Here is a 13,322-nt window from a genome sequence, read left to right as displayed (position 1 = left end):
TATTGTCCGTGCAAAATCATAGCTAATTCATCCATCTCGATACCAAACACAACCTCAGTCCACTCTTCGCCGTCTTCTTCGACAACATGCGGCCTCCCCAACATGTACAAATGCCGGCCGATCCTCGTAGTCGTCCACGAAGGTGCATGAAAGCACGTCATACCAACTACTACCCACAGAACAGATACCTGATGTTTCACTGGCCCTTATGGGTAGAAGGCTGTATCAACTATCAGACAGAATGCGAAAGTAGGTCAAAGGAAATTAGATCGCGATTGATCAGCACAGGGGGTAGCAATTGGGGCAGGCGAATAGATCTACCAAGGCTACAACTGGGATGACGAGAGGTACAAGAAGGCAAAAGTAAGAGACATAAGCCAGCCTGACGAGCATACAGATGTTTGGGTGTTAGGTAATGAAAGAGAAGTCAAGGGCGTGGTAATCACAGTGGATCATGTCTAGCCAAAGACGCGTATATTTGTAATAGAGATGAAGCAGACGTTCAAAGGCCAAGAGGTAGCTGTTGGGTGATGGAAAAAGCGTGAGAACCTAGAAAGACTATCAATGTGACGGATAGGGACATTACGCGTAGTCACACGTGCCTACGCGCTTGATTTAGCGTCTTGGCGCGCTTCGGACCATTCACTTGCCACTGGATTAGTCGGGTAACAACCACAACCACGAGCAGCACATTCCTGCTCGACAATGTTTGGATAGTCTCCAAATGTTCAGAAATCCTCGCGAGAACCGTACGCTACCCGAGTCATCGCGAGTGACGCCATCTACCGGCCGCGCCCCCTCGCCACCCCGCTCTCTGTCAAGAACCATCGACATGGCCTCCAAAACCGCGACGAAGAAGGCGATGCCGAAGCCGAGCTCGAAGGCGGCGCCACCAAAGAAGGCTGTCATTCAAACGACGCTCACACCGGCCGCGTTCGCGAAGAAATCTCCCGCAAACAATGCCAAGAAGCAGAAACCGGTTGGCACACCAAACGGCAATATCAAGGCGTTCTTCCAGAAAGCCGAGGAGATCAACAGTCGCATCTTTTTGCAGGAACGTGGGTCAAATCCCACAATTGTGTTCGACTGCAATGAAGAGGACGATGTTGGTTGGAGCGACGAGAAGATCAATGGCGTCATGACTTCAGACAACGACGAGGAGCGTTACAATGAGAACGGCGGGAGCGTCAAGCGGCGAAAAGTCAGCGAAGAAGTGGCAGCGCCCGTGCCAGCCTGTTCACCACCACCGCCTGCAGATGCAGAAAGCAATGCTCTAGATGCGCTAGCCGTTGGTGCTCCCAAGCCACAGGCCAAGCTGCGAAAGAAGTCTGGACCATTTGTGGATGACTCAGACTCGGAATCAGATGATGACAGTGCGGAGATACCTAATACTACTGCAGGTATGGCCATGCGGAGAAAGAGTGACGAGTCGTCAATTACTAAACCAACCGAGTTCACATTACCCAAGGATAGCACCGATCCTCCTATTGCACATCCACCCCCACCATTTACGTCCGAATATACATCTCAGTATGGCGGCGAAGAACTTGGCGATTTTGAGGACCTGGAAGATGATGATTTGCTCGAGGGTGAGGAGTACGATGAAAGGCGGTGGATGAAGGAACAGCAGAAACTTGAGATGGAAGAGGCAGGCTTTGATGGCGACCCAGACGACTTTGACGCCCCACCTTTGTTTCCTGAAAGTGATAGAACGGTCATAAAGAAAGAAGATACCGATACCCAAGACGTACCCTCATGCCCAATATGCGCCAATAGCCTGCCTGGTTTGTCAGAGCAGGATGTATCTGTGCATGTCAATGCATGCTTGGATGGTAACCCACCCCCACTGCCTAACATCAAGACGGAACAGGAAAACAAGCCAACTATGACGAGCAATGCAAAAGCGTTCAAGCGACCCGAGAGGCCAGCTAAACCTGGACAAGCCGATCCATTCCAACTTTCGGAGCCCAGTGCCCAGTCTGGTTCTGCCTTCTCAAAACTCATGGCCGGCCATGCTGAGGACGCTGCATGGGCCACTGCCGCGGCCGAAAACAACAAGTCCCGAGGAAAGCCTGCGTATCAACGCACCTGTCCGTTCTACAAGATCATGCCTGGTTTCTTCATTGCCGTCGATGCTTTTCGCTATGGAGCGGTCAAGGGCCAGAACGCCTACTTTTTAAGTCATTTTCACAGCGATCACTACGTCGGCCTCACTGCCTCCTGGAAGCATGGACCGATATATTGCAGCAAAGTCACTGGCAACCTTGTACGGCAGCAGCTTCGTGTTGATCCCAAGTGGGTTATAGACCTAGACTTTGAGGAGAAGACAGAGGTGCCTGGGACAGAAGGTGTGTTTGTTACTATGATTTCAGCAAACCACTGCCCCGGCAGTTCTTTATTCTTGTTCGAAAAGGAAATTGGCAAAGGCAAGAACCCTAGACTGCAACGAGTGCTGCATTGCGGCGACTTTCGCGCATGTCAAGCACATATTGAGCATCCGCTCCTCCGACCCAACGTTCTTGACGCTGTAAGTGGAAAGAATCGCCAGCAAAAGCTCGATGCTTGCTACCTCGATACAACATATCTCAACCCAAAGTACGCCTTCCCACCGCAACAACAAGTCATCCAAGCGTGTGCAGACATGTGTGTCAGCCTCAGCAAGGTCCGCACCGACGAATCAGACGGATGGGAAAAGATGAAGCGAGAACGCGCTGGACAAGGCATGGTCAAGTTCGTACGCAAGGAGTCTGACCAAGACAACCCAGCGGAACCCAAGAGTCCAGAGCGCGGCCGTCTTCTCGTCGTCGTTGGCACATACAGTATCGGCAAAGAGCGTATTTGTACCGGCATCGCAAAGGCTTTGAACAGTAAGATTTATGCGCCTACCAACAAACAACGCATCTGCAAGGCTCTCGAAGATCCGGAGCTGGATGCACTTCTAACAACCGATCCTCGCGCAGCCCAAGTACATATGACACCGCTCTTTGAGATTCGTGCAGACACCCTAGACGACTATCTCCGCGAATATGCAGACAGTTTCACGCGCATCGTCGGTTTCCGACCCTCGGGATGGAACTATCGTCCGCCCAAAGGTCGCTTTACTGAATCGCCACAAGTACAGACTGTCCTTCATTCCGACAACTGGAAAAGCACTTTTTCGATGAAAGACCTGACACCACAAGCTGGGAGCGGGAGCCGAGCAAGCTGCTTCGGCGTCCCTTACAGTGAGCACAGCAGTTTCAGGGAATTGACCATGTTCTGCTGCGCATTGCATATCGACAAGATCATCCCCACAGTCAACATAGGTAGCGCGAAGAGTAGGGAGAAGATGAAGGCCTGGTGTGATAGGTGGGCTGCAGATAAGAAGAAAAATGGTTTATTCAAACTGGATGAAAACGGGGAGGGGTGGTGAGCGTCAGTTATACCGTCAGCGTGTGCTGTACTTGTAGATTTAGGTACCTGCCTTCAACATCAATAACGCCGCCGACCCGAATGAAAACCTGTATCCGTTGACCTAAAACAAGTGCAAAAGCGTTTGCGGGTATAAGCCAGACCAAGAGAACAAAACGAAAGAATTCAGAAGAACTTGCTAGCGCCGCTAGTCGTGGCGGTGCTGTTAAAACAAAGAATGAACTCTGTGCGACGCGAGAATTACCGTAGCATGTCCCTTCAGTCTTCCCTATATCCACAGCGTGTGCACCTTCCCATGGACCTATATGCCACGCGTCAGCATTCACAAGCAAAGTGGGATTTCTTCTACTCACAAGAAACCATAATCTCTGCAGTCGTGTGGAGCCATCTGAGGAGGCTCTGTCTGGATGCGCTGAGGCGGCGCGAAAGGCTCTTCATATGGCTCATATGGATTGTCATATGTCAAGCTACGTTGTGGTCCGCGGGTGTGAGCTTGCTGTGGTGGCGATGGGCTGCTGTGGGCTGGTGGCGATAATTGGACGCCAGCTTCGGGTGAGGTGCTTGGGGCAGGTGTCTGCCCGTGTGTGTTGTAACTGTAGGGTTGGCTGTTCTGATATGCGTTTTGGTTTGCATTCGTAGGCGGGAAAGGGGCTTGCCCCTGCGCTGGTGAGGATGGCTGGTGCTGTTGATTGTAGTAGTATACCTGTGCCTGGTATACATACTGCTGCGGCTGCTGCTGCTGCTGTATACCCAGGCCATGTGGGGGAGCCTGTGTTGGTTGATGGGGCATCATGTAGCCTGGATACTGTGGGTATGGCGTAGGGTTTGTATAATAGCCTGGTGCGTTTGGGACCGGCGACTGAGGCACCCAGGGACCGTATGGACCGTTGGGACCGTAATAACCCGAGCTCTCCCCTTGGCCAGGAACTGGGGGAAAAGCATTTGCGGGTGGATCTGGTGGTTCTGGTTTTGGAGTGTACTTCCCATCGTGCTTCTGATCACCGAATCGAAATGCGTGGACGGCTTCGAGTTTGGCCTTGCTAGACTTCCACGGCCTCATGACGTGCTATTGGCCCAAGGCGCGAGCCGCGTGAACGGACGGGGGCTGTGTGTTAATGTTTGAGACCAGCTGAGCTTAGCGGGGCGATCAATAAGATCTGAGTGGCGCAAAGGGATGATGCTATCGTGATGGCTACCGGTCAGGTATTTTGCAAAGAAGTGGTTTGTAGAGCAGGGCTGAGTGCTGCTGGATGAGCACTCTTATCTGCCCGGCGAGGCAGCAAGTCAGACGCGCACCAATTTAAAAGGGCGCTTCCAATGAGGCTCTGGAAAGTGAGCCTTTCCGGTGCTGGGACATGTGGCGCAGAGACAGCATACGCGAACCAGTGGCGTCGCATTCCGGTCAGAAATGAGACGGAGGACACATGCAGTGTATGCACGCGCTCCGTGTTGCATTTGGTCCTTCTTTTCAGCCTTTCGTTTGCGGCTGTGTATGTTTTGGCTTGGTGGCGGCCAATAATACCTGAAGTATGTAACATGGCAGTGCCTTGATGAGCGGGGTATGCAGCTCAGCCTTGTGTCACCTCCATCAAACAAATAAGTAACATCTGTTTGGCCCCAGAAGCAAACCTCATCGAAAGAAACGGTCGTCATGGCAAATATATCCTGGCCCCGCGATCCTGTGCTGCCAGCACCAGTGACAAGCCCTGGTGCGCATACACGTTCTACGTTTTCCCCAACAGTTCCTATGCAAACTCTTACTTCAGCCGGAACCACCCTCAGCAACGGTTCACTGACCGAGAAGGAGAAGTATGAAATGGCTTGGAAATATGAAGGATACAAAGAATTTGGGAGGTGGATGGCTTCTGACGATGACTTTTTCGTGTTTCGGCGCTTTGAGAGTCTGAATGCAACAACAATAGCATATTTGCAGTACCGCATCTCGCAGCTCGAAAGCGAACTGGAAGATATCCATCGTGCAAACGTTCAGGAAAAAGACCGTAAAAATTCAAGCTTCAAATGGGATGAGCAGTATCAGCAGGACCGCTTTCATATCATGGGCGAACTATCGCGCCTACTCCTACACTATAGTAAGTTTCAGAAGGCCTTCTTCCGAAAACATACTCACAGAGATAGATCAATATATCGATGCGTTTTCCAAGATACGTAAACGCCCACGAGCGGAGCCCCGTCAAATCAAGAGTATGGAAAACTGGCTGGAGCGCGGCGCCATCACCGGAGCAGAAAAGGGGTTCGTCACTCACAAGAGCGATCTGATATCCATAAACGAGAGAGTTCGCCCACCTCTAGGCCGGTGGCTAGAGGCATGTCGCATCCTACACACATGGAGAATCTTCAAGGCGAGGTTTAGAGAGGACCTACATGTGCGATCGGACGCTACATCGTACTCTAGCGACGAAACCTTTGAGAGCTTCACGTCAATTGGAATAATTGTTCTGGGCCTTGCCATGCTCCTCGCGCCCTTGTGGTGGCTGGAGCGTGTCAAGGACAGCCAAGATCGGCTGAAGATTATCACGGGTTTTGTTACCCTTTTCATATCGTTAATGACAGGCGCAACTATCAACAGACCTTTCGAAGTCGTGGCATCGACTGCAGCATATGCGGCGGTTCTCATGGTGTTCATGCAGATTGGAGGTTCGTGAAGCCATTGGGGGATGTGTCCCGTATCCCGTTGTGCGAACACCTGCTTTTTGTGCTTGGACAAGATGTCGGAGAGCCTGGAACCATGGTGAGGCTGTACCATCGTGGAGTCGCGAGTGTCAAATCTAGGTACAGATTATTGTTTTTCAGTGCGCTTTGGATGAGGAAACAAACCAAGAGGAATATGTGCGTGTATGGATGTGTGGGAAGGGGGGAGAGGGAAGGAACCTGTTTGCGATCACCGTGGATGATAAGACAAACATTTCAGAGTCTCCATGGTATTATTGTTGGCGGCCTCGGAAAGGATATCTTTTACTTAGCAAATACCTACCGGGGTGTCTTTGTTTTCTTTAGGTCCTAGGGTATCATGGATTACATCATCATCTGCGCTAAACCCCCGCACGTGTGCAGCACCCCTGGAAGACCACCATGATATGAGACGACTACGTTTTATCGTGTGGAGCAGCACGAATTTTTGATAATATTGCATAAAACAGCTATTCTCGATTTACTCACAATCTTCATAGCTGCGCTGCTCTTATACTGCATCGGGAGCCTCCTTGGACCCCGATCGGACCTGAAGCATGATATACAAGTCGATCCCTTGTAAAAGGCGCGAGAGTTGCGTTGCGCAATAACCATCGCGATGGAAATCGATAGAAAAAGCGTACCCTCAGCCGAAAGCAGTATCGCAGGGAGAACACGCACCACTTTTCCGATTGTTGACGGGCTGACGCGGCCTATGCTACAAGCTGAACGCCATCTCACTTGGCTATGGCAGTGCTGCTATCTATGGATGGTTACTCTTTGGTCTCTAATGCAATGTTGCTGCAGGTCAATCGTCATGACGCGATCCCGGCCTCCTCACATTCACAGTCTCCATCAGAGTCGGCTGGTGGCGGGCGCGCTTTCTCCACAATTCAATGGCCGTGCTGTCACACTAATGGCCAACGCCAAACATGGCCTCGTATCTAAAAACAGAAATTCGGATCTCGCAGCAATAATAACGTCTGGGAGCAGCGACGGCTTTCTTCAAGCGACTGCCTAATCGCCTGTTGCTCAAGTGCCATAGTCGGGCACCATGAAGCCCAGGTCGGACGACCTCTTTCTTCTTCTTTTCCGCGTCATGTATCTTTCCATTTTCATTGGGTATACATGCTTTACGATTCTGGGCTTTGCGGCGATCGGAACTGCTATCGGTATTGCGGCGACTGCTGTAGTCGCCGTAGGTTCGGAGATCGCATTCGTGCTTGCGAAACGGGATGAAGCGGAGTGGTTGGAGAAAGAACGATATTTGGTATGAGGGGTACAGCACAAGATATCTTGACCGAGATCAGATCTGGAAGAAGAGGAAGGATATGGCCACGCAAACCGAAAGAGAAGCAACAAGCAGCGCAACGCGATAGCCTCTGTTCGTCACAGCCCTTCACCACCACCGACACAACCCACCTCTCCGCACAAGCCCCAACGAAACGACTCGAGTTCAGCACACAAAACTACCCATGTCTCCATTACCGTTTTACACGTTAGTCCTGAGGGCTGTGTAACTCTCCCCAATCGAAATGGACAATAACTGAAGATCGGAACTGCCTATCCTGGCACGCAATGAGTTCAGTCTCACCATCTCCCCGACTGATTGCTTACACATGCACGGCTTCAATCGAGGAAGCTTGACAGAGTTTCATAAGCTCGAGAAAAACTCCAGACCTCCCGCCTGGAATGCTTCTGAGGAGCTTGGAGTCAACCAGCGACACCTCTGCTTCCACGCCAGCATCCAAGAAGTGCACGAATATCGATATACACATAAAGGAACACCATTTGAAGCCTACCCATCACAATTGCGCTTTCCTCGAACTACACCTCGCCCGTCACGTCCTACCCATCGATATCCGTACAACTGGGCACGTTCGTCATACACAACCGCACCAGTCCGACATGCGACAAGGACGATGAGACAACAAAGCCTGGGGCTTTCAAAGGCCAAATGTGGCTTGATAGCGCCCGTCATAGTATGGGCTGGTAACTATCACACACCAACACTGGTAGTAAAGATTGATACTGCACTGTACTTGGTTTGTCGCGGTAAGATGTTCATTCGCAGCATTTACGGTAGTATCCCGATAGAAGTTGGGGTAAGCGCTTCAGCTACATCATTTACGTTTCTTGAGTCAGTCCGGGTTGATAGTATACATGGATAATGCTTGTCCACGTTGATGACTCTCTGCTCCGCCTGTCACCTCCGTTTCAAGTAAGTCCACCTTTTTTACACATAATACATACAGATGCAACAATTCTCTGCCCCGTTTCTTACGTCTTGATGTGATCACTGGTATCTCTTAGGTGACTCCGTCAACGCTATACTAGACTTCTTCCCAGGCGTGCGCGTAGTCCCATTCGTTCAACAGTCTTATTTCCACTACATGTCGATATACGTTAGCCGTCATACAACCTTTAAACACCCTTGAAGAATACAAGAGGTCGTTTAATCAGCTTATGAGTGGTAATAGCCACTCCAGGTGCCGACATGCCATTGTAGGTATAGTCTTCAACATACTCTGTCGTTAGTTTAGCGACTTCCCAGGCTTGTACAAGCCACTTCTCGAATGCCACTGTCTTTAGAAAGTCGGTCACTTGGCTGAGTAGGAGAGCCTGTTCACCCGCAAGTTTCTTTCCGTGATTAAGAAGATTCCGAATCTTGTGTAGTATGTCTTGCTCTACCCTTGCCCTTGCCCTTGCCCTGTGATGTATTCGTGCTCATGTCCAGGTTGTGAAACATGGCTGTCAATGAAGTCCTAGAGTAACTGGATCGGGGGATCGGGGCGAATTTAGTCCCGCATGGTTGTTTTCTTCTGGTCCCATGCCGATACTTGCAATGGTGGTAGAGGGCGGTGAAGTTGCTTGGGAAAGAAAGTACTGAGGTTTTTGAGGGAAAAGTGGAGAAGTATTGCAATTGCAGAGGTTTAAGTAGCTGAAGGACGAACAATATTGACCGCCTAGGCTGCTGCGAAGTGAGAGAAAGTCTAGATGAGGCCGAGTTGCGGATCTGTCGGTGGGATTGAGCCTATGTGAGCTATTGCAACATGCAGAACTATCTGAAAACATGTGGGTATCACGAAAAAAGACAAAAGAAAGCCGGTAGCCTGTCTAGGCTCTAGGATCTGACGTGATCTCGTTGCATAGATGCCTTGTAACAGAGTCCAGCTCTGAGTAAAGGCACCTTGGTATCGTCTGGGTAGGCTTTTGTCGGCCGACCCCAAATGTTGATACCCAGTCGAAGCTACCGGCTAGAGCGCAAGATCTACCAACCAGCCTTTTCCGGGCCCGTCCATAGCAGCGTTCACTAGAAGTGACTCGCTCCTCGTACTTTGCTCCACGACTGCGCCGTTATCCTGCACCCTCTCCATCGATACGCATTGGCTCTTGTCCTTCTCGCTATCAGCCCAGCTAACGCGCAGAGCGCCCCGTCCTTCATGGATGTGACCAAAGCAGTGGAGTCGCGGCTTCGTCCTTTGCACCGCATCCGCAAGCTTCTTACAGCCACAATGCTTTCCATCGTGGCTTACGTCAAGCTGGTATTCTGGATTCGTCGGGAAAAGCAGTGGTCCATGCGTCATGAGAATATTGATGTTCGCTGGTACTGAATTCCCACCTACATTGAATCGATCTTCGTCTTGTTCGTACGCGAATGCATATCCGTTGAATTCGGGCGAATATGGACTCGCATACACAGTGAACTGTCGCCCATCTTGAAGAACAAATTGATGCGTGCCTTCTTCCAAATAGTGGATTCCATGTGACTTGTGACTTTGCATGAAAGCGACACATTTGGAACGCTCTTCTAAGTCCTCTTCGTCTTCTATGTTTTCGCGCCCCCAAACGTCTTCAAGCTCAAGGTCGTGATTGCCAGCGATGATGAGCTTTAGTTCTGCGTCGGATGATTTGATGTCTTCTATGGCGCGCTTGAAACTGGAGAGACCGCCCACCTGTGTGAGATCGCCGCAGTGAAGTAGAACGTCGGCTTTGGGCGCTGGGTTGGTGAGGGAATAGGGCCAGGCGCCATGTGTGTCGGATGTTATGAGTAAACGGATAGTTCCGGCCATATTCGAATGTGGGGAGTTTGAAGAGTTTGCGATCTGTGAATACAAGCCGATTGTTGACTAGGTGTAAAGAGAGTTTCTACTTTCTTGTCTTCTGGCAAACTGCTTGATATGTGTGCGCGGAAGGCAGTGACTCACTGCGACCCTTAGTACCTAATTCTTGGATGAACCAGAGTTGCGTGTACACACGACAGTGTTGGAGTGATGAGTAGAACCAGTGTTCAGAGCTTCTGATCAGTCGAATAGCTAAGCGCTAACGCCTTTGAGTCTGAATATGGTCCCGTTTGGTCCAAATATTCAGTCCCCCAATCACTCAACCACTTAACTTCGTGCTACCCCGTCATGTCCTATGGTTTGCAATCGAATCTGATATTTATGGTATCTTTGATTCGTTAGGGTCACTGTACGCGTTCGCTAAATACGTCATGATGTCCGTATTTTGAGTCTTTGAGATGTAGTTGTAAGTGTTGGGTCGGTGTTTCGCGCGCAGCAGCGGACCCTTCCGAAGGTCGGATAGTCAGTTCTCATGCGGGACCCTTACATCAGCGGCGGATATCGGTGCATGGAAACCACGATTTCTGCAACCCTCGAGTTACTTGAGTATACAGCTGACATTTGTCAACTTTCGGTATGTCCTTGCCCAGGATTACAGTCCAGGATCGCACATACAACCCCGTGCCTGTTTATCGCCCTCTGGCCTGCCCAATTTGACTAGATAAATTACACGCTATCCTCTTCGTTTCAACCATACCTGGCTGGCCGATACTGCAAAGGTAATGACTGGTGGTTTCCAGGGAAAGAAATAAGCGGCTAAGTAGTTTTGTCGACTTTATCGGTGGTACTTACACCTAGCATTTTCCATGGTGTCAACGATGATCCTGGCGGTTGCCTAAAAGCATCGCTAAGGTAGGTGCTGCGCATGGCATACCGATTACCGATCTCGCTTATGCTTAATGAAAGACGTAACATGATAGCTGATGCGCATGATGCGACAACGAGATGCTGGTGTGCAGGTGCTTATCGCGCATATGACAGCGGCACGCGAAACCGCACCTTGTCTGATGAAGACTAGGGTCTCACTAGCGCACGTCTTTCTCCACGAGCCTGCCTTTCTCAACCCTTTCTATCTGCTGCGGAATGATACACTCCAACACTTGCACGGCACAAACATATCACAATCTCTTATCGTCATACACTTAGTCATTCGGCTCTAGCAGAAGTTTGGCCGCATAGTGAACCCCTATTTGCGAACTGCTCGTTTCGAGACATCTTGGAGAAGATAGAACAATCCAAAGCCCCAAATCCACGTTCAATAGGCTGCTGGATGGCATTTCAATCTATTGCGCAGTCTAGAGAGGCTCAGAACATAATCATGAAACGTACGACCCTGGCGCTCACCGATGAAGGCTTTGTTGACACAGGCAAACTGGCTACATGCCCTATGTAAGTGACCTCGTCTGGACTGCACTGATATAAGCTGATCTGGTAAAGTGCTGCTAGGAACAGAGGATCCTCGCCACTTCTACAGTTGCCGGGTGAGCTTCGGGTCATGATCTTTACATTCGCTCTACAAGGGCCAGGTCTGCAGATATATACCGGATCTGACGGTTGTCTGTCCGCAGATGCGGCTGTCTTGAAAGCCAGGATCTGTCGTGGAAAACTAAACAATAGTCTCAGATCTGGCGATGGTGTCTTCTCGTATACCACATTGTCACCAGTCTGTCGACAGATTTACGACGAGACATGCCTGTTACCGTATGCTCTGAACTCGTTCTGGTTCTATTCTACAGATGCTATGCAAGCTTGGATCTCAAAACGTCTTCCCGCACAGCTACGCCAGGTTAAGGAAGTCAAGGTACCGGCATACTTTGAAAGTCGGTACGAGTTTGAGCAGGGATACAAGTTCACAAGTTATTTCCCAATGCTCAAAGTGCTCTACATAGACTTATGGCGAGGGAGAATGTGTAATGAGATCATTGGCTGGTCCAAGGTCCAGATTGATGAAGATCTTCAGGCCAGAAGGAGGTCACTGTTAGCCAAAGAGAGAGCCGGTTTGGAGCTTGTCGTTACTAATTATGTGGCTACTGTATTTGGGCGGAATGTTTTCATCCGGGCGTCTTAGTTCTTGCGGGAGCTATAACACATTTCATGTGGTACACTAAAATTTTGTCAATACAAAAGTGAAAGCAGCTACATGGTGGATTTATAATGCAAATGCGTCCAGTTCAGAGAGCTTACACTTCAGAACATATTCAACAATTGATAAAAAAGTTTGCGCACGGAGAGTTTCTATCTGCTCTACAGTACCATGGTACCCATCCTCGGCATACTTAATTGAGGAACCATGAATCACCTGGTCTTGATGAGAACTCTACCAAGCTTTTCACTCTTACTCTACCGAAATAATTTCTCTACACAGCACTATTTGAATTCTTACAATATACTGCAGCATTGTTCGAACTGTCTTTAAGTGAGCTCATAAAATAACTGACTAAGGGTCCTTCGAGCTTTTCTACCTTTACCTGCAATAGGCAGCACCTCTGAAAGTTCCCACGATGACAGCAGCACTCGAAGATCACGGACTGTTGCGCACCGACAATCCTAAACTCTGCGCTCTGTAAGTTAAGTGAAGCCTTGATTATGAAACATTACTAACATATGCAAAGTGCCACAAACAACAGAAACGAATCCCCCCTTCTTAGACTGCCTGCGGAGTTGAGGAACCGGATCTTCGGCCACGCTCTCAACTATGGACACGCTGGGATCGAAATAATCCACAGCTATCACCCTCATGGAAGACGTTTCCAAGCCACAAGTCATAGTAACAGGATTGCTGGAAAGATATTAATATCGCCTTTATATATGTGCAGGCAAATCTACAAAGAAACGCGGAACCGGCTCTACGTCATTAACACCTTCAGTTTTAAGACTAACTACACCTTCATAAAGTGGATCCTTCGTCGCACAGTAGCCTAGCTCAACTCTGTACAATCACTACGACTTTGCTTAGGAACGACTGGCTACGTCTTGAGACGCTTGAATCCGTGGCTTAGGCCTACCTTTCCAAATCTCAAGACTATCGAACTGTACTGTTACATTGGAAGGCTTACCCCTCATGATTCCAGATTTTGTAACGTTGTCCTAGCAGTGGAA

At 49.7% G+C, this 13,322-nt stretch overlaps 5 protein-coding genes across 5 annotated transcripts; 3 read left to right on the top strand and 2 right to left on the bottom strand.

Annotated features, from left to right (window-relative positions):
- Positions 1 to 489: 489 nt before the first annotated feature.
- Positions 490 to 3,412, top strand: PtrM4_135880 (YSH1, exonuclease beta-lactamase fold involved in RNA processing; the record flags this gene model as incomplete). Its single annotated transcript, XM_001938337.2, has 2 exons — positions 490 to 516; positions 899 to 3,412. 2 exons carry the CDS (start codon positions 490 to 492, stop codon positions 3,410 to 3,412), a joined length of 2,541 nt encoding a protein of 846 aa, XP_001938372.2.
- Positions 3,413 to 3,760: 348 nt separating this feature from the next.
- Positions 3,761 to 4,471, bottom strand: PtrM4_135870 (DUF1421 multi-domain protein; the record flags this gene model as incomplete). The annotated part of the gene is made up of 2 exons (XM_066109276.1): positions 3,761 to 4,093; positions 4,280 to 4,471. 2 exons carry the CDS (start codon positions 4,469 to 4,471, stop codon positions 3,761 to 3,763), a joined length of 525 nt encoding a protein of 174 aa, XP_065960198.1.
- A 591-nt stretch (positions 4,472 to 5,062) lies between these two features.
- Positions 5,063 to 6,074, top strand: PtrM4_135860 (uncharacterized protein; the record flags this gene model as incomplete). Its single annotated transcript, XM_001938339.2, has 2 exons — positions 5,063 to 5,501; positions 5,548 to 6,074. 2 exons carry the CDS (start codon positions 5,063 to 5,065, stop codon positions 6,072 to 6,074), a joined length of 966 nt encoding a protein of 321 aa, XP_001938374.1.
- Positions 6,075 to 9,356: 3,282 nt separating this feature from the next.
- PtrM4_135850 (Metallophos domain containing protein) lies at positions 9,357 to 10,172 on the bottom strand (the record flags this gene model as incomplete). Its single annotated transcript, XM_001938341.1, has 1 exon — positions 9,357 to 10,172. The coding sequence occupies one exon, from the start codon at positions 10,170 to 10,172 to the stop codon at positions 9,357 to 9,359; it is 816 nt and encodes a 271-aa protein (XP_001938376.1).
- Positions 10,173 to 11,541: 1,369 nt separating this feature from the next.
- PtrM4_135840 (uncharacterized protein) lies at positions 11,542 to 12,309 on the top strand (the record flags this gene model as incomplete). The annotated part of the gene is made up of 3 exons (XM_001938342.2): positions 11,542 to 11,612; positions 11,661 to 12,255; positions 12,304 to 12,309. The coding sequence occupies 3 exons, from the start codon at positions 11,542 to 11,544 to the stop codon at positions 12,307 to 12,309; spliced, it is 672 nt and encodes a 223-aa protein (XP_001938377.2).
- Positions 12,310 to 13,322: the final 1,013 nt, after the last annotated feature.

The sequence above is a fragment of the Pyrenophora tritici-repentis genome, chromosome 8 (assembly GCF_003171515.1).
Source record: "Pyrenophora tritici-repentis strain M4 chromosome 8, whole genome shotgun sequence".
NCBI classification, from domain to species: Eukaryota; Fungi; Ascomycota; class Dothideomycetes; order Pleosporales; family Pleosporaceae; genus Pyrenophora; species Pyrenophora tritici-repentis.
This window is presented reverse-complemented; position numbering and strand designations above follow the sequence as displayed.